Genomic DNA, 20,213 nt, shown 5'->3' with positions numbered 1-20,213 from the left:
CTGCAGGAAGACGTTTGAGTCTGCCTTCTTTTACTTAGCATAATGCATTCGAGATTCTTCCATGTTGTAGACATCAGTATTCAGACCTTTACATTGCTGAGTAGTATTCCATTGTATGGATGTTCTTATTTGGGTTGTTTGCAGTTTTTGGAGATTTTGAATAAAGCTGCTGTAAACGTTTGCTGTCAGATTTTTGAGTGAACACACGTTTTCATTTCCCTTGGGTAAATACCTACGAATGGGATTGCTGAGACACAGGGTAAATATACATTTCACTTACAAAAAACTGCCAAACTAGTTTCCAAAGTGGCTGTGCCATTTTGCATTCCCACCAACAACTGATTTTAGTGTTTTGAGGCTTAAATTGAGGAGGACCGAATCGCCAGGTGTGTTGGATACTTCCACCCCCAACCGGGAATGGGGCTGAGACGTTTAACATCTGATGCTGGGTACCTTAGCCCTGCCTCTCACAGACAGTCTCTAAGGAGGCAGGCCATGGAAGGGCGACTTCCATACTGACTGGGTGTCCTAGACATTACATGCTGATGCCTTGGAAAATTAGGTGAAAGACCTTGTAGCTGACCTTGGCAACCACTGGACTAAGAATCAGGATAGTCCCCTCCTATCCTCCTAACGCTGTAAGCACTAAACTTCTTCTTTGATCCAAGGAGAAGGAAAGAATACTGAAAAATGTCTTTTGGGCAACCTGTGTGGATGGAGCTGAGCTGGGTACGATTTATGGAAATAAAGCAATATGACTCATATCCCGAATGTTTCAGAACATTGTATTAAGCTCCCGGTACATGCCAATCGTTACACTCAGCACTTTACATACATTACTTTCAATCCTTAAAACAACCCAACAAATTAAGCATATGCATCACTTAGCTATCAAATTTAGGTTTCAAAATTGAAGCATAAGATAACGACTCTGCTCATGTTACTACTTTGCTCAGATCCTTTGACAGCGCTCTCTATTTCACATGCCATCTCTTCCCACTTTCCTCCAAGGCTCCGGCCAGCCACTACTGTTTCTTACCCCGGGCCCCTGCGTACGGTATTCCCGCTGCCTGGCAGCCTTTCCCTGCCTCTTCCTCTTTTTCATCTCTGCTCAGTTTTTTATGACCCCCCCTTCTTGTGTCCTCTCCATTGAAGCATTCCCTACTCATCCAAAAGAGTCGATGATTTCCTCCGTGGTCTCTCCGCTGTAGCGTGTACACTCCTGTCTCCTTGGCTGTGAATCTGAGATTAGAGAGATCCCCTTACTTCTGTGTCCAGCAAGGAGTCTGTGCATCCGAGGACAAAATAGCTGTTTTTAGAGCGAGAAGAAGGAAGGGAGGGAGGGAGGAAGAAAGAAGGGGAAGGAGAAAGGGAGAGATGGTTCCTTTTGCAGCCTAGTACCATAGAAAGAAATGGTAGTTTGGGCTCAAAACTGTCAACCAGCTTTGAACGCTCTCATAAAACAATTTCATCTTCAATTTTAAAATGAATACAAAGAGAAATTTTCATAGAACCATCACTTCTAAGACCAGAAAAAACCTTAGAGGTCATCAAAATGTTGCCTATTTCTTGTTTTTCTTTTCTGTTTTTTTTTTTTTAATGTGACCTTAAATGCAGGCCTACTTTCACTACTTTATGGCCTTTTATCTTCATTTCCTTTGTTACCAAGCTCTGTTTATCACCTAGAGTCCTTGCCTTTTTGTAATTTCATTGTGATTGTGTATCACCCATTCTGATCTCTGCCACTTCTGTTCAGATGTTACTGTGAACCCTGCTTTCACTCATGGCGATTTTATCTACCTGTATTAAGGAAACAATATCGTCCATGAAAGACACTCATTTTTAATGCCATGTATATTGTAATAGTATTTTCTAAGTAAACACTTACACTGTATTTTTGTGTGCATGTTTTATTTGTAAATGGAACTTTGTATATACGTGAGGGGAGGGGAAGACAGCAAAATAAAATTTCGTTTATAAAATTAATACAAGTTAGAAGGAGATTGATATTGTCTTCAAGAAATGTCTTCATGAAGCTTGATTTTAACCTGAGCAGCCCATGCATAGCTAAAGACAACCACATTATGAAATACCGATCAGTTACAAAATATCCTTTGGCTCCCTAGCGTGACTATTTAAATGTCTGTACCTTTGACTATGTATTAAAGTCTTTGAGTAAAAATTCTCCCTTCCATAAGTGAAACTAACATACAAAGAGCCCTTGAAGTCAGCTGCGGCTTTGGGAGGGGCCCACCTGGCCAAGTGAGGCAGGAGGAACACACTGGCCACGAGGAGGTGGGTTCCACACCATATCCCTGTACCCCCATTGAGGGCAGAATGTACTAAGCACTCATGGGTGGATCAAACCAGCTGAGAAGTTTTCATGTTTGTCTTTCATAATCCTACATAAATCATAATTTTAAAGAAAAGGGTAAAACAATGAGATTATGTTTTTGGTGTGTTAAATCACTGTTACAACACTGTATGTATGGAAAGTAATTCCTTTTTCCTCTTCAGTTTTGATTTCTTACCTTTCAGAAGTGATGTTTCATAAAAATAGCTGAATAAACAAATAGCATTTAGAAACATTTTGCTTTGAAAAAACTGAACCTTTTGCCTCCTTTTTCTCAGTCTGTCAAATAGCTTACGTTTATGAAGTGCTGGGCAAAATATTGTCCCAGGTGCCAAGGGATATTGCTAAGGAATAGAAATCTTATAGCAGGGGTGAAATGGGATAAACAAAACTGGAAATAAAGCAGCCCCAAATAAATATGATGTCTGATCATTTTAGGGTTGCGCAGGCATAATGGTATTTGAAAAGTGAATCCTAATCCACTTCTTGTCCACTTTTTCAGGCTCAAATTTAGCTACTCCCCATGGACTTCCTGTTCTCCAGCCACATGTTACAGTGGCCTGAGGAGCCCCACTTCCTCAAGCTTCTGGGTCCTTGCAGATGCCCTCCGTCATCCTGGGGTGCCTTTGCATCTTGGATGCCACTTCCTCTGGGGAGCCTTCCCTCATCCACCGCCTCATGCAGGTTAGATCCCCACTCCTCTGGTTCCCAGAGGGCCGTCCACGTACATTTCAGTTTTGTCACTTGCATGAATTGCCAGGTGATTATTTATTAATGTCTGTCTGCCCAAATAGACTTCATTCATTGATCCATTCCTTCAACACACGGCGGTGCTGGGAGAACAAAGTCGAGTCTCGGTACTTCCTGCCCTGAGGTGGCTCACAGGGAGGAGGGGTGACAGATTAGCGCCCCGACAACAACAACGACAGCCCTGTGTGAACAGTGACGTACAGAGATACACCTGGCACACTGCGGCACTGTTCAGGGTGGCTGCTGCCTGGTTTGGAGGCTGCAGAGGTGTCAGGAAAGCTTCAGGGATGGGGAGACGCTCGATCTGAGGCTCAAAGGCTGAGTGATGGTCGGTCGGTCAGGCAAAGTTAGGGAAGGTGGGGAGTGACGCTGCAGGCAGAGGAAATGAGCATCTCGAGGAACCGTGAAAAGAGGAACAGGGAACTACAAACATGTCTGCATGCCAGAGAGCAGAGCACGTACAATAGCAGCAAAGAAAGAGTCTGGGGCAGGTCCGGAGTCCTGCTATGCCAGGCTGTGGAGTATGCACTGGAGTATGTGTCATGGATGCTTGTTCTGAAGGGATGTGAACAGAGAAGCAGCAAAGTATTGCGGGCATTTTGAAAATATTATTCTAGGAATGAGAGAGAGCAGAGTGGAAGGAAGTGAGCCTGGAGGCAGAGTTCCTCCTTTTAAGAGGAAACAAAAGATGAAGCTTTTTGGTGGGGAAACAAGGGTGGGGAACAGCAGGGAGGAAACTGATTGTGGAGATATTTATTTAGATGGAGAGCAGACAGAACAGGTTCATGGAGGAGGTCGAATGCTGACTGCCACGTGTCAGGGAAACATCAGGAAGAGAAGCCCAGGAGGCAGCTGGACACTGGGAGCTGGAGACCAGGAGAGAAATCTGGGCTGGAGGTAGCAATCTGGGAGGCATCTGTGTGTAGTTCAAAGCTGACGGTGAGATTTCCCAGGAAAAAATATGTCAAGTGTGAAGAGAAGAGGACTGGTGCTGGACCCCTGGGGAACATTAGGTAAGAACAGATTGAAAAAAGAGATCCTGAGAAGAGGGCAACAAGGAAGCAGAGAGGCTGCAGGAACACTTGGTGAGATGATGTCCCAGAAACCGGGGAAGCAGAGTCCAGAAAAGGCGCAGGTGGTCCAGAGCATCACAAGCTGCAGCGGGGGCCCGACTGAGTCAGACTGAGAGGTCCTCAGTACCTTTGGCAACTAGGTGCTCAGAAGAGAGCTTGGTCAATGCAGCTCCCTGGGGTGGAGGGGGCAGAAGTCACCATGCAGATGGCAAAGGGATGAACGAGGAAGGCGGACTCGAAGAACAGGGCACTAGCAAGTGGATGCTTCTCTCCCCAGCAGCTTGACTGTAAAGGGAAAATCAATGGAGAAATGTGGGGTTGAGGGGTTCCTTGGGGGCTTGGAGCACCTCGCACAGCACGTGGCCCACAAAAGGCACTCAAACGTGCATTGACTGAATACAAGTTGAGATGATAGGTCGCTGCATAACTGAGTGACTGGTCAGGGAAGACTTCATGTGTTCTTAAGTTTGAATGACTCATTTATTTATCTTCAGAAGAGATGGCATAGAGGCTACACCAGAGCAGGGAGGAGCAGGAGGCCTGGAAGGGGGGAGGCAGCCCTCGTGTTGTAGGTCTGGAGAGAGTAAAGCGAGGCGAGGCTCACGTGCTGGGAGCAGGCATGTGTGCCCCAGACGGACGGCAGCTTGCAAGGGGAGTAACTGCTGAGGAAGTGGATGGAAGGAGGACAGACAGACGCCCTGGAGAGCAAAGCGGGATGAGAAATACCATTGTAGCCTAATGTTGATCGTTCAGGGGAAGTGGGAAGTCCATCGAAGTGCCCCTTGAATGCCATCAATGACCCAGCCACTAAAACAGTGCGAGTCAATGCTCTGGAGCAAAGACATCTTTTTTCTGCCCTAAACTACACAAGATATCGAGAGAGTAAAGTAACAATGGAAATGGACCTGAATTGGACAGTCTTCACAGCAAAACCGGAGTAATCACACCCTCCCCACAGAGCTGCTGTGAGAACCACAGGTGAAATCCTTTAAAGGAGCCAGGGAGGCTGTCATCATCACTGTGTTGCCGCTAAGGCCTTTGTAGGTATAAATCTGCTTCTCCAGCTTGCACCCCTCATTTTTGTCCCCTCGTCTCTTACCTTCTCTGCTTGGGTTGGTTTTCTTATTAAAAAAGACAACATGTGCAAAGTGACAGCACCTGGAATAGGGGCCTGTGTGTCAGTAAATGCCAGCTACTAACCCTGCCCCTTCCGCTTCTCCTCCTCCTGCTGCTGCCTGTCCAGGGCCTGTGTGAGCCCAGGCACACTCCTCCTCCATTGCCTCGAGTTTTCAGGAATGGTGCCTCCTGGGCCTGGTTTAAGCCTTTCGATTCTGGGCAAGTCACAACTTGGGGGCCCAACGGTGAAACTGATAAAGCCTAGGTTGTGAGATCATGAGCTGAACCTGCAAAATCTCCACTGTCAACTTGGCAAAATCCTGTAAGGCATGGTGTTAAGGAAGATATTTCCAATCCACGCAGGAAACCTGTCTTTCCCTTAGAAAGCATTGACTCAGACATCAAATCTGTGTTATTTATTCAGTTCTTGAAAGACTAATCTTTTTCTTTCGTTTTTCTTTTTTTTTTTTTTTTGAGGAAGATTAGCCCTGAGCTAACATCTGCTGCCAGTCCTCCTCTTTTTTTTTTTTTTTTTTTTTTTGCTGAGGAAACCGGCCCTGAGCTAACATCCGTGCCCATCTTCCTCTGCTTTATAAAGGGGGGTGCCTGCCACAGCATGGCTTGCCGAGCAGTGCCATGTCCGCACTCAGGATCCGACCCCGTGAACCCAAGCTGATGTGCCCACTTAACCGCTGCACCACCGGCCGGCCCCCCGGGAGACTAATCTTTTAAACATGACCTTTGAGCCTACAGAGCAGACACCCAGGAATGCGGGCAACCGTGAGAGGTAGAGAAGGGCCTTGAGGGCAGGGGTGAAGGTGTGAAGGTCATTGGACTTGGCTTCAGCGGCGCCAGGGTCTGGCGCTCACCGGCCCGCAGGCAGGTCCAGTACTCTTTGGAGCTGCAGCCTCGTACCTGTCAACTGGGTCTGGTCATTTCCGTCCCATCGCATGGCGGCTCAAGTGGGCGTACACGGCTTTCCCCCCACCCCCCAAAATTGTTAACCCTGACCGTGCATCCCAGCTCCTGAAGCCCCGACTCCACTTATCCGAGGCTGCTTGCTGGGTGACGACCAGCGGGGACCCTCCGGCAGCCATCCTGCCACGGGCAGTGCCGGGCCTTCGGGGAGGAGCAGCGGGGCACGGGCGCGGGCACCGAGGGCGGCACAGCTCCGCGGGAGCGAGAGCCAGCTGTAGGCGGCTCCTTCCTGTGCAAAGTTTTCTGACCTCTTCCTCCTCCCGCCCTCCCCGCCAGCAGCTCGGCGCCCGGCGCCCGGCGTCCAGCCTCCCGCCCCGCGCGCTGCCTCGGGGTCGCCGCGCCGGCAGCGCACCCAGGGCGCCGGCCCCACCCCGCGCTCCGGGCCGGCCGCTGCGGGCCCCGATGGCCGAGGCGGGCAGGCGCGCCGCGGAGCCCCCGGGAGAGCCGGCCGGGCCGGCGGCGGCCGAAGCCCCCGAGCCCGCGGCGTCCGCCCTGTGCAGGCTGCCTGGGGACCCGAGTCCCCGCGGCCGCTCCCAGAGCGACCTGTCGTCGTGCTCGAGCAGGGGCCGCCCGCTCCGGGTCCACATCACCGGCTCAGGTAAGGGCGGCGCGGGGCGCCGGCGGGGGCCGGGGAGGGCTGGCGCGGGCAGGTGGCGGCGACGGCGCCGCGGGTGTCCGCGGGCACTGACCCCCGCAGGCTGGCGGCAGAGGGGAGGGGCTGGGGTGGGAGGCGGAGGGCGAAGCTGAGCTCCCCCCACCCCCGCCCTCCTTCTGGGCTGCCCGCGGCGCGGTCCCCTCGGCCGGAGATGCTCCAGCCGGACTGCGGCTAGTGCGCCGGGTGGGCGCGCGCTTCCCCAGGGCGAGCGAGCGCTCTCGCGCGGCTCTGCGGCCCAGAGCGCCAGCTGCTCGGGTTCTTAGGCTTGTCCAGCAGGGACAGGAACCTTCTGTCGGTCTTCAACGTGACTTTGGTCTCTCGGAAGGGTGCGGTCCTCTCACTTCGGAGGCTAGGGCCAGTGCAGGTCTTGGAAACCCTCCCAACTGCTCATGCTTCTGAAATCAAGCATTCTTTGGGGCTTGCCGGTCAGAGGACCGGGGGTATGTTTCCTCCCTGTCCTGACCCATGCAGGCGGTGGTGATCGTTGTTATGTGACAAAGCCTGGAGTCAGCAGCTCTGCCCTACCCCGGCCTGCTGGCCCTTGCCTGGCGCCCTGGCTCCTGTCTGCGCCGTGTGCACGGTGGTCCTGCCTGGGGGCCGCTCTGTGCATCGGGACAGGCAGAACCAGGAGCTCGGCCAAGGGCTGGTGCTGCCGGCGCTGTGCTGTGTAATGTGCGATAAAGCACTTAGCCTTGGCTCTCCTGTCTCGGTATTTACAGTGGGGATGCGAGTGTGGCGCTACCACAGGGGGAGGTTATGGGGATTAAATAATTAATCATTTTTAAATGCTTTTGAACAAAGCATTATCCTAAGAACTGGGAGAACCGTTTTTAAGAGCCTGCGTGATTTGTTAAGTTTCCACAGATTGTTTTCTGATTTGCAATCTAGGGAGGATGCATGGGAGCTGGGAAGCTGGAAATGAAGCTAATATCAAAACTACCAGCAGCAGCGGAGGGCCCTTGCAATGGTGCACGTGGATACACCGCCCTCCACCGCGACCCCTTCAGGCTCTGTGCTCTGTGGTCAGGCTCTAACTCAACCTCGCTGCTAGCCGAGCCCGGGTGTCACGTTGGAAAAAGGCACATTTCCATATCCCTGCCTCCCCTCTTTTCCATCAAAGCCCTCTGTCCCTTCTATTCTTGTCTTGTTTTTGCCACATAACGTGTATACTTAGAAAACATCAAAGATACTGTTGATCTGACTTTGCAGATCACGTTGAATAAAGCCGGTCAGAATTGCAGGTTAGGGGGACGTAGGTCATGGGATTTGCGTCAAGGTTCTTTTGCCGAATTCATATTGTGAAAAGCATTGAGTTGAATGCATTTTACCTCCTGATTTTCATGTCTTGGCCAAACTGAACTTGACCCGTGGATAAGCTTGATTGATTTTTACAGAGATTAACGGTTCAGATGACTCTAAAGAGACAACGGAAAATTAGCCCAGTTGGTGACTGTAGATACAATAAGCATGCTTCTATTATTTGTCATTTTCGTAGATAGAAATCAAGGGCAGTAAAGACATTTTAAATGTGAGTGTGCAAAGTGTGCATCATGTGAACTATGGACTTCAATTTATAAAGTTATTTTACTTCCAAGAACTCGGTGGCTTTTATGCACTCTTAAAGGATGTTAGGAAGTGACAACTTCCAGCTGAGTTGTCTCCTGTACCCAGGGATGCTGCCGCACGTGTAAAAGCATGAACGTCTTCCACGTGACTGTATTCCATGTTCCTAACTGAGCCTTGAATCAAGAGCAGGCTAAACATGACCAGGAGCTCTCTGTGTTTCTTAGAGTCAGAGAGAAAAAGCTAATGAGCTGGTCCCTCACTGACACACAATATTTCCCCAGAATCCTGCAGCCTGTGCAGCCATGCCCTGATGGATCGTCAGCCAGACGACTGGGCTGGGATAACGGGATTGTCTGAGAGGCTCAGTAAGAAGGTTACACCACCTTGTGAGAGCATTCCTTGGCCTGGAGGGTGGCCCAATTTCCTGGCCCTCCCCAGAAGCTCTGGGAGGATGTAGCCAGAGCTAGATCATATGTGGCCTTGTCAGCACCGGCCCCACACACACAGCATCGGCCTCATCTCAGGATCTCAGACCTACTTAATCCCCATCTGCATTGCACAACATCCCCAGGTCGTTCTTAGGCACGCCAATGTTTGAGAAGCATTGCTCCCTGGCACTGGTTTTCAAAGTTGGTTACACTTGAGGAGTTAAAAAATCAACCACCACCAAACCACAACCAAGCACCTGATGGCCGGGTCCCACCCCAGATTCTGATTTAATTGGTGCAGCTGGGCATTAGGCGATTCTAATGTGGAGCCAAGTTTGAGAACCACTGCGCTGTGGCATCTGTATCACCGTGGCTTGCTGCCATGTGGACTGTGATACTGTGACCAGGGTTGCCCTGGGCAAGCGTTAAGTTTGAAGAATTTGCTTTAGCCTCTCCTCACATCCCTGTTGGTGTTCTCTTTTCCTGCTGCCCCCTCCCAAGCAGCTTTTCTCACTCCCGTTCTTGCTTCCAGCCGATTGTCAATAAGGGGTGAACCATTCAGTGTGAGTCCCTGGGAGAGTGTTGATTCCCGGAAGTCACATTTCGCAATGATGTGCGGCTGGGAGGGAGCAGAGGAGGAGAAGGAAGAAAAGACTGGAAGGTGTTTTCCAAAGGTTATCAGAGAAGAGACTCATTCCCAAAGAACTGCCCCCTGCTGGCTACCCCCAGCTGTCACCCCTCCCCCCACAGCTTCCTCTCCACCCTTCTCTCTATGAAAGAATGATAAAGACTTGCAACTTGGCCTCAGAAATGTTGCCTCCTACGCCAGTAAGAGACAGTCCAATAGGAAACATATTTTTAAAAGACCCGCTCTGTGCTGGCACTGTGTTGGTGCTGTGGGGACATCACAGAAGCATCTACTCTCCTGTCTGTGCTTTATTACTAGACTTTTGTCAAGAAAGCATCTCGGGCTTCGGCGGCTTTTGTGGAACTTATGATTTGAACACTTAATTTTTCACATGATAAAAATGCAGGTACATTGTCAGCAAAAGCCATAGTTTTATATTTTAAAATCCATACCAAAAATGTGAAGAAAGCCATATATTTTCAGATAAATACTTTTTTTATTGAGGAATATTAGCCCTGAGCTAACATTTGGTGCCAGTCCTCTTGTTGCCAATCCTCTTTTTGCTGAGGAAGATTGGCCCTGAGGTAACTTCTGTGCCCATCTTCCTCTACTTTATATGTGGGACACTCCCACAGCATGGTTTGATGAGCAGTGCTAGGTCTGTGCTTAGGATTCAGACTGGTGAACCCAGGGCCACCAAAGTGGAGCACGTGAACTTAATCATTACACCACTGGGCCGGCCCCTTAAATAAGTACACTTTTAAAATATAACAAATAACATTGTAATTGATGCCTAAGCTCTTTGATTGAGCTTATAGAAACTGAGATTGGTTTTGCTTTACGGTATTTGAACTCACAGTTCTGGAATTCAACAAGAGTTCTGGATTTTTAAAATCTAGTATTTCTTTGTAAATAAAGTGATGTTTTATCCATTACAAAAATAAAATCCTGAAGCAAGCTTTTCATGGTGTAGGGACAGGTGTGCTCTTAATTTTCAGACCAGTCTTCTTCCACGTTGGGAACATTAATATAGTCAGTGGGTTCTGACGTGCTCTTCTGATAAGCCCAATGTTTTACTGAGTTAAGAACCTCAGGACAGAGGCCAGGACTTATTCCTGTTGTAAGCTGTCAGTAAGTACTGACTGTGGACCTACTGTGTGCCACACGTTGTGCTGGACACACTGGGCTGTAGGGAGGGCCAAGAGGTGTCTACTGTCTTCAAGCGATGACTCTTAGTCTTGCATGTAGGGCTGTACTGAACGGAGAACCATTTGAGCCCCCTCAGAAAGGGAGGTGGGAGCCAGTGGATCACTTGATCAGCTTGGTACATAGTACAGTCTCATCTCTCCTGGTACCTGATTCATCTCCGCATCATCCCTTTGCCCTGGTGTATGTAGGTGTATAAGTAATGGCAAATCCAGTATCTTTTTCTTGTGTCTTTCATCCCTGGTGTGTTCAGTGCCAAGTGGAATGGGAAATCTAGCAAAGCTGGATGTTCTGTCAGGCCAGACCCACTGCTGCCTGGCCACTGCCACAAGGTGCTGCTGTCTGAGATGGGGTCTGCAGCTGATGGTCACCTGTTCCATCTGGGGAAGTCCATGCTTGTCCACACCTTGTTGGTGCTCCCACTGCCTCTCACTGACCTCCAACGTTGCCGCTCTGCCAGTTGATGCTTGTATGTTCAGCCGTTGTTCCCAGAGCATAACGCTTTGTCACGGTGGCTGGGTCCAAGGCGCTCCTGGGCCCCAGACACAGCTGGGCTGGAGCTGCCCTCGGCCAGGAGCAGAGGATGCCTGCTCACTCTCCATTTGCGTAACTCAGAGTGGTTTTTCACCACACAAAGACCGTCTGGCTCTTGGTTTTGTTCTGTTTCTGCCGACTCACGGAAGAGCCCAGCCGCCCTGCTGGGAAAGCTGGGGCAGCCTGGGCAGTAAAAAAGGGCGTGGGGTGATGAGGACAAGGGGCCCAGATCCAGCCTGTGCCCTGCCCTGGTCAAGCCAAGCACCAGTTCCTCTTTCTCTCTCCAGCACTTTCTCACCAGACACTGAGCTTCTCTCTGCCTCTCTGCTAAGCAGCATCCTTACTCTAATCCCAGCAGCTTCTTCCTCACAGGGGCTTCTGCATCCATCCGCTCACGCCGTGGCTTCCCCCCTGCCCACAGCAAGCCCCTCTGCCTCCCCTTAGCTCTTGTCCCTATGTTTACTCAGAATAGTTTCTTCATATTTCTTAGTGCAAATTGCGTAGAAAAGATATACTGTTTGAAGCCACCTTATCAGGCAAGCCATAGGTCACAGGTCACAGAGCAGCCTGTGGATTATTTGTCCTTGATCTGATACCCACCCAGACTCACACCAGTTGTGGCCTGGAGGGTGAAGTCATCCCACAGGGCCAATATGGCCACTTAGAAAGGACTGAGCCTGGGCAGCTTCCATCCATCCATTCATTCATTCATTCAGCAAACATTCATTGAGGCGAGGGCTGCTATGTGCCAGTCACTGTTCTAGCACTGGGTATACAGAGGTGAGCAGACGTGGTTCTGAGATTTTAGGGGTAAGACTGAAAGCCAAAAGGGTGTGACAGGTCAGATGTAGCGGCGTGTCTAGTGATCTAAGCTACTGTTATTTGTCATGATTATGCTCAAAAAAATGACTGATGATGATGATTCCTCCTGTTCTTGCTTTCAGAGGATGCATAAAGAGCTAATTGTATCTAAGCTGGGCAGGCTTTAGTTCAGTGGTAGCTCTGAGACTGATGGCAAAGCTGTGGATTTATTTTGAGCTTGAGCTACTGCAAGGGGACACTAGGCAAGGGACAGTATCTTGATTTTTCACTCATTCATTCAATCAACAAACAGCTAATGGGCTAAACACAGAGGCTGCAAAGACATCCCTAAGGAACTCACAGTCTAGTGGAGGAAGACAGGCAGAGAAGCCGACAACTGCAGTGCAGTAAAGTGTGAGCTATGACTGTGCCCTGTCCTGGGCCTGGGGGAGAACTGAGGAGGCTTGGCTTGGGGGAGAGTAATCAGGAAGAGCTTCCTGGAGGAGGTGAAACCTATGCCATCTCCATGCAAGAGGAGGAACAGGAAGATGGAGTTGGGTGAGGTGGAGGAGGAGGGTTTGGGGAGAGGAAACACTGTTGGCAAAAGCACCAAGGCCTGAAACAGCCCAACATCATGAGAAAACCCTCAGCAGCTCGCAGCTCTCAGTAGGGCTCCTGTGGGAGAGAGTGCGGTGGGAACTAGGGTGTCAGGCCAGGGCCAGAGAATGAGAGCTTCCTGTGTCTGAATGTTTCCCGGAAGACACAGTTTAGGTGACGTTGGTGAGGCGTTTGCAAGCTTGATAGGCTTTGCTCTGAGTATGTTCTGTCGTGGACACTGAGGGACAATGGTGGAAAGGACACAGAGAGCCCAGACGGGAGACCCGGAATCATGGCTGTTGTCTGTGTGACCTTGGTCAGCTTACTCAGCCTCCTCTGCTTTGCTTCCTGATCTCTGACCTGGAAGTGATTAGCAACAGTGACGCTTAGCTCATAGGATTCTGGCGAGGCTCAAATGTGTGAAAAGTGCTTTTGAACTTTAAAGTGCCATGTAAAGGGGGGCACCTTCTGCATACTTCTATTATGGGACTTACTGGGGTATATTAAAATTATGCGTGGATTTGTCTCCTGCCTCATACTGTAAAATCATTGAAAACAAAAAGTATGTTTTCCTTGTTTTTGCATTCTCAATGCCTAATACAGGGCCTGGTATACCGTAGGTGCTTACTAGATATTTACAGAATTAATGCATGAATTACCTAAAAGTCAGTTCTTTTGACACCAAGGATCTATTAATGGAAAACTAGGCAAAAATGATTTTAAAAAATAGAAGATTGGGTAAAAGGTATGATCTCCAAATGTTTTAAAATTAAAAAAATAACTAACCAGAGTGTTTTATAATCAGGGCTGTCTTGGGGGTATTGTGCAAGCCTTACCTCGCAACATCTGTCGGAGAAGTTGTGACAGGGAAGTCGTGAATGTCATCTGGCCTCAGGGTGCTGATGATGGAAGTGACGACGCAGGGACTCTGTAGCCTCGTTGGAGGCATGGCTGGGTGTTGGATGCAGGAGCGTAGGCAAGAGAGGCTCAAAGGAAGTGACCTCTGTCCAGTCCTGTGTTACTTACAAATGCTATCACATGTCATCTTGATGGGCGCCCTGGGACATAACTATGTATCAGCTCCATTTTTCAGATGAGGAGCCCAGCTTCAGGAAGACCCATCCAAATCCCGCAGGTAGCAGGAAAGTAACAGAACCGCGACCCAAATCTTTATGACTTCGAAGCCCACACTCTCTTCCCTTGCCACTTGCTGCCTTAGTGTATATCCATCCCCCTCACAGAAAACAACTCATACACGTCCCCACCAACAGGAGGAGATCACATCCTGTTTTATTCTACAAATACCGTTATGAGAGAGAGCAGCAGAACAAACATCTACTTCTATCAAAAGGTCTTTTTAAGGCCCCGACCAATTCTCTATTCATTTTAAGGTACACCCAACACTTCCAACTTCTAGCGTAGACAGCAAATTTGGATTAATTGTGAATGGATTCTGGGATCTAGTATGTACAGGCTAGCACCCTTCAATGATCATTACTTTTGGTCATTCTTGTGACCTAAAACTACCCAATCTTGGGGGTATAATTCACGCACAAGACCATGTCTTGTCTCAAAGTACAAGTGTGGTTTCAGTTACAGCGCAGCTCAGGAAAAAAACTCTGAAGCAGCTTTAGTGTTTTTAAAATACCATCCCGGGTGACTCACTGTCTTTGATCACACTAGCTGAAATTTGCACAAAGAAGTAGGTTGCACCAGCTTGCCTTCGAAAGGTTTCTGAGATCTAGCTCACTTTGTGACCTGTTGGCAAAGACTTGACATTTATATACCTTACTTTGCAGTTTCTTGATGTCTCTGTGAAGTCTTGAGAAAAAGTAGCTATGTGCTTATCCCTCATAACAGGAAGAACCTTGTGACTTAAATAAAAATACCATTACCATCGCCATGGCTCAGGACTGCGGGTAGGGCAGGAATCTCATAGTGCGATGCTTCCATTTTGGCCCAGCAGCTCCCATATTTTAACTGTGTGACATGTAACTAATGGCCATGATTCAGGTCATCAGTGTTGGTCTGTAATCTTTTGTCTTTATGTATATTTTAACTTACATGAATGTTTGGTATATCTTCTTTAGAGCTATAATTTCTATTATTATATTCTATTATATATTCTGTTATTATCCTATATTCTATTATTCTGTAATAATTAAGTACCCTAACCATTAATAACAAACATATATTAAACCTCTTGTATCCAACCTACTGGGGATTATAACTCTTTGATTTCTGCTCCAGATGCCTACATGAAGGTGACAGAAAGGCGTGATAATGATAAAGAATGTGATTTATACTTAATAAATGTCATAGAACTTATGTCTTCAAATGAATGTTATCTTTTAAAGTTGGCATATTGGAAGAGTATATGCTTATGCCAGTTATGATTTTACTAGGTAAAACAGTGTTTAACAAAAATTTTATGACTAAAATGTGTGATCCCTCCTCTTATCCGCTTGCCTGATTATAGCACAGTTGCAGCTCTCTCTGCAAACGGAGGCCGCCTGTCGGAGACGTGGGTTTCCTGTGTCATTGGAGAGGATTTGAAGAGGCATTTCAGAAATGGCCAGGATAGTGGCCACATTGTAGGAATACATTTATTGTCTCCTGGCATGATTATTTTGGTGGGAATAACAAGCATTTGGACATCTAAGTCTTTACTTTATAGTAATACTTCATATCCCCAGAATGCATAACCGTGCAAGGTAGCATATGCAACCAAGCAGGCCGGTGTGAACTGTTAACATGGTGACTGTGAGATGAAGAAAGTAAAGAAGGCTGCTGTGACATTTGTGGGAGGGCCTCAGGTGTGAATAAGAGGATTACCAAGTGACAGCAAGGATTTGATCAAAATGAACAAATTTCCATGGCCAGTAATAGAGACTCCCTTATTTGAGCAAAAGAAGAGAGTTTTTGTTTGTTTGTTTAATAAGGAGAAAAAAGTAGCCCCAGATCTGGAAGTAGAGTTGCGTATCATGAGGGCCTAGAACCAGGAACTGATGAGTTGCCTATAGCTAAGGAGGGCACTCTCTCGCCATCTCTCCATCAGTTTTTCTTTCTAGGGATCTATCTATCTATCTGTCATCTATTTTTCCATCCATCAAGCCATCTATCCATCCATCCTTCTATCTTTCCATCCATCTATCCATCCTTCTGTCTTTCCGTCCGTCCGTCCATCCATCCACTCATCCACTCATACCAGATTTTTCTGCTGCTATGAGCACATGTTTACCTCAGAGGTCCCAAATGTACTTATCTTCACTTCGAGCTGACAAAGAGACTCCGCAGTGACCTTGGATCCCAACTCCAAACACCCAGCCTGGGCCAAGGGGCCATACCTGTAAGCAGCTATGTCCATTATGTGGGACAGGTGAGGTACTGGGAGGCACTCTTGTAGGTGTGGAGAGGATAGTGCTTAGATAAGAGATGAGGGGACTGGGAAGACACACCAGAAATATCCGTTACCTCAGTGTACCAGAGGACTGGCGAGGTGAGGAATTCCTGGGCTTCTGGGAAGCAAAACTGTGTGGAGAAAAGCCAAATAGCCATTCAGGGAAGAAAGAAGAAAAAGGACAAGGTGAGAAAATAATACAGAATAAGAAAACGTTCATCTACAACAAAGTAGATGTTTATGGCACAGTGGGGGGTTTGGAGTAATAGGGAAGGAAGAAGAAAGAGGGGTTTTCCTAGGGAATGAGGGAAGAGCAGCAAGGATGATGGAGGTGGTTGGCTGGGGTGCAGGTGGGGTACCTGTTTGGGGGAGCCGATCTTCTGGCTGGAGGGATAAGGGAATTCTTTACACGAGGGAGAAGGTTGGGCATAAAGACAGACATTCTCTTTCGCTTGGTTGACAGGTTCCCTGATGTCCTCCCCACAGCAACCACACTTGCTGTTGGGGGCACATCACCATGGTGCCCTCTGGGCCCCTTTTATTTCCTTTTAGCCCTCGGAGCTCATTTTACCAGACCTCTCCATTCCTGTAGGAACATTACTAGTGGGCCTCACACAGCAGATCAGGCCTGGGCCTCTTTCCACATGGAACCCTGTGCTGGTGAGGCGGATTCAGACCCTGGCTCTCTGGGGATTGCCTTCTCCCAGATGGTGGCCCTGGCTTCTGGGCCTGTTCAGGTGTGAGATGGCATTCCTCTGGCCTGATCTGATTAAACATTTCTCAGCAAGGGTTTAGAGTTGGCATTGCGTCACAGGTGATTATCCAGATCAAGATTGGGAGTTTTTCACGGGGCTGACTGCTCTTGAGGCAGCTGACAAAGTCCCGGGGGGGGGGGGGTGCTGGCACCCGATAGAAATCTGTGACCTCAGGCAATGGGAAGATGGGAATGTCTGCGGACCTGGGAACACACTGGAGGGACCGGGAAGCTGCCAAGCAGCTTCAAAAGGAAACAGATGTGTTTTGAACGTTCTGGTGCTGAAAAACCTGCCTTGTCCATCAAAATGCGCGTACAAATGCCCCTGTTCTCCCGCCGGCTTGGGGCCGCGTGGCCGCCGCTCCTCCCTTCTCCTCTGCACACATCTACTTGCAGTGTTGCTCTTTGCTCCCTCTTCCTCCGAGGCTTCCCCTGATGTTCGTCTTTGTAGGCCTTCACCTGCGCTAAAGTATTACGAGGACTGGGGGTGGAGGTGTCTTGATATGATTCAGCTGGTCCCTGTGCCCCATCAAGGAAGCCCTTAATCCTGGGCTGCGGTTTTCTGCCATTGTCACCTTGCTGCTCTGTTAAGAGTCAACAGGCAGCAAAGACAGCCACAGAAGATGAACAATTAGAGACCTAGTCAGCCGCGCCAGAAAGCACCAAGTCTACCATTTTCTTCTAGGTGGGTATTGGGGTGATACGTCAATGCATCAATGGACAGCTCAAATCAGCTGTCACGGCCTGTTGACCAGAGCGCTGAGTTTGCATCTGACTTAGGTGACAGAGTTGTATTAGTTAACGTAGCATTTCTCAAATGTTCCTGTGGTTACGGGTCACCTGGGGATCTTGTTGAAGTTCCGTAGGCTTAGGGTGGAGATGGAGCTTCCGCATTGTCTAATAGCCCTCTAAATTTTGCTGCTGCTGCTGCTGCATGAACCACGCTTTGAGGAACAAACCTCTGTGGATAGCTTTTATGGGGCTTGTCAACTACTTTAAGGATGGGTTCCTTATAGCACTAATGTAACTTAAAATTCCATCCATGGAAATTTCTATACTGCTGAGAAGTCTACTCTTGCTTTCCCATTGGCTAAACCTTACTATGTATTATTTATAGTAGGTGGAGGCTCTGAAAGATTTGGAGAGAGGGACCCCTTAGAACTTCCACCTAGGCAGGGTATTTTTGCTTCAAGAGCACCCATGTGAATTGCCTTCTGGGACTTATCTGTGACCTGTCTAGTGTCTAGAGGGTTTTTGGATAGTAGGATTAAGAGGTGGAAGTAGAATTTTTTTTTTAGTAAAGATTAAAAGATTTTATTCCCTGGGAACTCAAAAACGAAATCCATCTTTTAAGACGGCATTACCCAGAACATGAAAAGACAAGAGTAAAAGATGAATATACACTTTTGGAAAGTTTTCTGGGGGCTGGCCCCGTGGCCGAGTGGTTAAGGTCGCGCGCTCCGCTGCAGGCGGCCCAGTGTTTCGTTGGTTCGAATCCTGGGCGCGGACATGGCGCTGCTCATCAGACCACGCTGAGGCGGCGTCCCACATGCCACAACTAGAAGAACCCACAACAAAGAATACGCAACTATGTACCAGGGGGGCTTTGGGGAGAAAAAGGAAAAAATAAAATCTTTTAAAAAAAAAAAAAAAAAAAAGAAAGTTTTCTGGATGTGGAGCATTTTTAATTCTTTCTTTCTCAGTGTCTGGGATGCCTTTTGTAGAGCAGAAGAGGGAGAGGCTGAAGGAGACTGGAGTTGAGGTTATTGATGCCCAGGACGGGGCTGTGATCACAGAAATGAGAAGGAACAGACACCTCAGGAAGCGCTGCCCGGATGGATGGGCACGGATCTCCTTCCAGGGAGCCTGAAGATGCTAAGGTGCACCTGAGTATCAGAATGTTGGTGGTGCCCCTGACAGTTATGAGGATGTTAGAAAATAGGCAGGTTTGAGGATGCAATAGGAAAATACGTTATTGTCAGCTCTGGTTGATATTACAGTCCCCGTGGGAAACACCCGTAGAAGTGAGAAGGCTGACAATGGGAAGGGGCTACAGCTCTAAGTGGAGAACTCTGACTTATTGTGTCATTCGTACAGTTTATGTTTGCCTTGGATATTTCTAGAACTTTCCTACGTAGCCACTTGATTCAGCAAACCATTCCTACGCAACAGCTCTGCAGGAATTCTGAACTTTTCACGCGAGTATAGACCGTCTCCCCCGGCCTTGGTGCAGCATGTGAGCATTAGACTTCCGTAATCTCCGTCGCGCCTCGCCCAGAGGAGTTGCTTATACAGCATTTGTTGGCAGTGCCTGATAGTACTCAGGACTGTTAGTAGCCACCTAAAAATGGTGAGAAGCAACAGCTGAAAAAAATGAGAATAAGGGAGAAAGAGTATGGTGAGAAATAGCAGCACTCAAATCACCTAAGAGGCCCTCAAAAATAGATGCTGAAAAGACATCTTTGAATGGCATCTGGAGGAAGTTACTGGAATGCACAGCCAAAGTGCTTTCCATGAAGTTTTGGGAAGGGAACCCTAGAGAGTCACTGGGGGAGCTGGAGTTGAAGGGAAGTGTCAGGACCAGGACCACGAATGAAAATAAAGGATTGGGTGGGGGAAATAATAACCCACAGTAAAGTCTTCCTGGGAAGCGAATACTATTTGCACAGCACTTCAGTGACCTTTCATGTGCATGATATTCCATGCCCGGTGGAGTAGGTTGATGAGTGATTTTAAGCATGTAGCAGATGGTAGTCGATCAGGCTTCAAAACAAACTGAAGATAAGTTTAGGAAGATGGGCCCGATCTGTGATACTCAGCCACCTGTCACTTGCCAGGTATTTACGGAGCGAAGTGAGCAATGATATTTCATGCAAAAGCTTAAACACACTTATCCTAGCTCGGAAGTGCGGCTCAGGGACTAAAATCCACACACAGTTGTTGACCCATCAGTGAGGGTCAGCAGGTCTTTACTGATTCTCTACTATGTGCCAGTGAGAAAAACAGCATCCAGCCTAAGGAGCCTGCGCCATAGTGGGGAACGCTGAAGATAAAGCTAGTTGAAGTGGCAAGGTCAGACTTTAGCTAGGAACCACTGCTGCAGTAGGGAAAAGCATCCAGTGTGAACTGAGCTCCACTTTGATTTGCACAGAGGTGACTGGGCGTTTTCAAGGGAGAATGAGGGAGCAGGGAGGGGAGTGAGCAGTGCCTCAGGAAGTAGAATCAGGGAAGTGAAAAATTACAAAAAGTGGGAAGGGGTTGGTCCCCATGAAACCCATCTGGGTTTGTTAAGTGGCCTTTAATCAAAGTCAGGCTCCTCCGCTCCCACAGAGGCTGGGAGACAAAGGCCGTGTCTTCAGGTCTGGGTTGGAACA

General features: G+C 48.4%; 1 protein-coding gene across 2 annotated transcripts in view; it reads left to right on the top strand.

The window, feature by feature from the left end:
- The first annotated feature begins 6,127 nt into the window (after positions 1 to 6,127).
- Positions 6,128 to 20,213, top strand: part of PHACTR2 (phosphatase and actin regulator 2) — a 249,617-nt gene continuing 235,531 nt past the window's right edge. Inside the window, exon 1 of one of the 2 annotated variants that reach the window (XM_070602773.1) lies at positions 6,128 to 6,868. In XM_070602773.1, coding sequence (XP_070458874.1) covers positions 6,673 to 6,868 — 196 coding nt within the window. In that variant the 5' untranslated portion in view covers positions 6,128 to 6,672. The remainder of the gene's footprint in view (positions 6,869 to 20,213) is intronic. The other variant, XM_070602776.1, reaches the window with a different exon arrangement.

This window comes from Equus przewalskii, chromosome 32 (assembly GCF_037783145.1).
Source record: "Equus przewalskii isolate Varuska chromosome 32, EquPr2, whole genome shotgun sequence".
Taxonomy (NCBI): Eukaryota; Metazoa; Chordata; class Mammalia; order Perissodactyla; family Equidae; genus Equus; species Equus przewalskii.
Note: the sequence above shows the minus strand (reverse complement) of the source record. Positions and strands in the feature narration are given on the sequence as shown.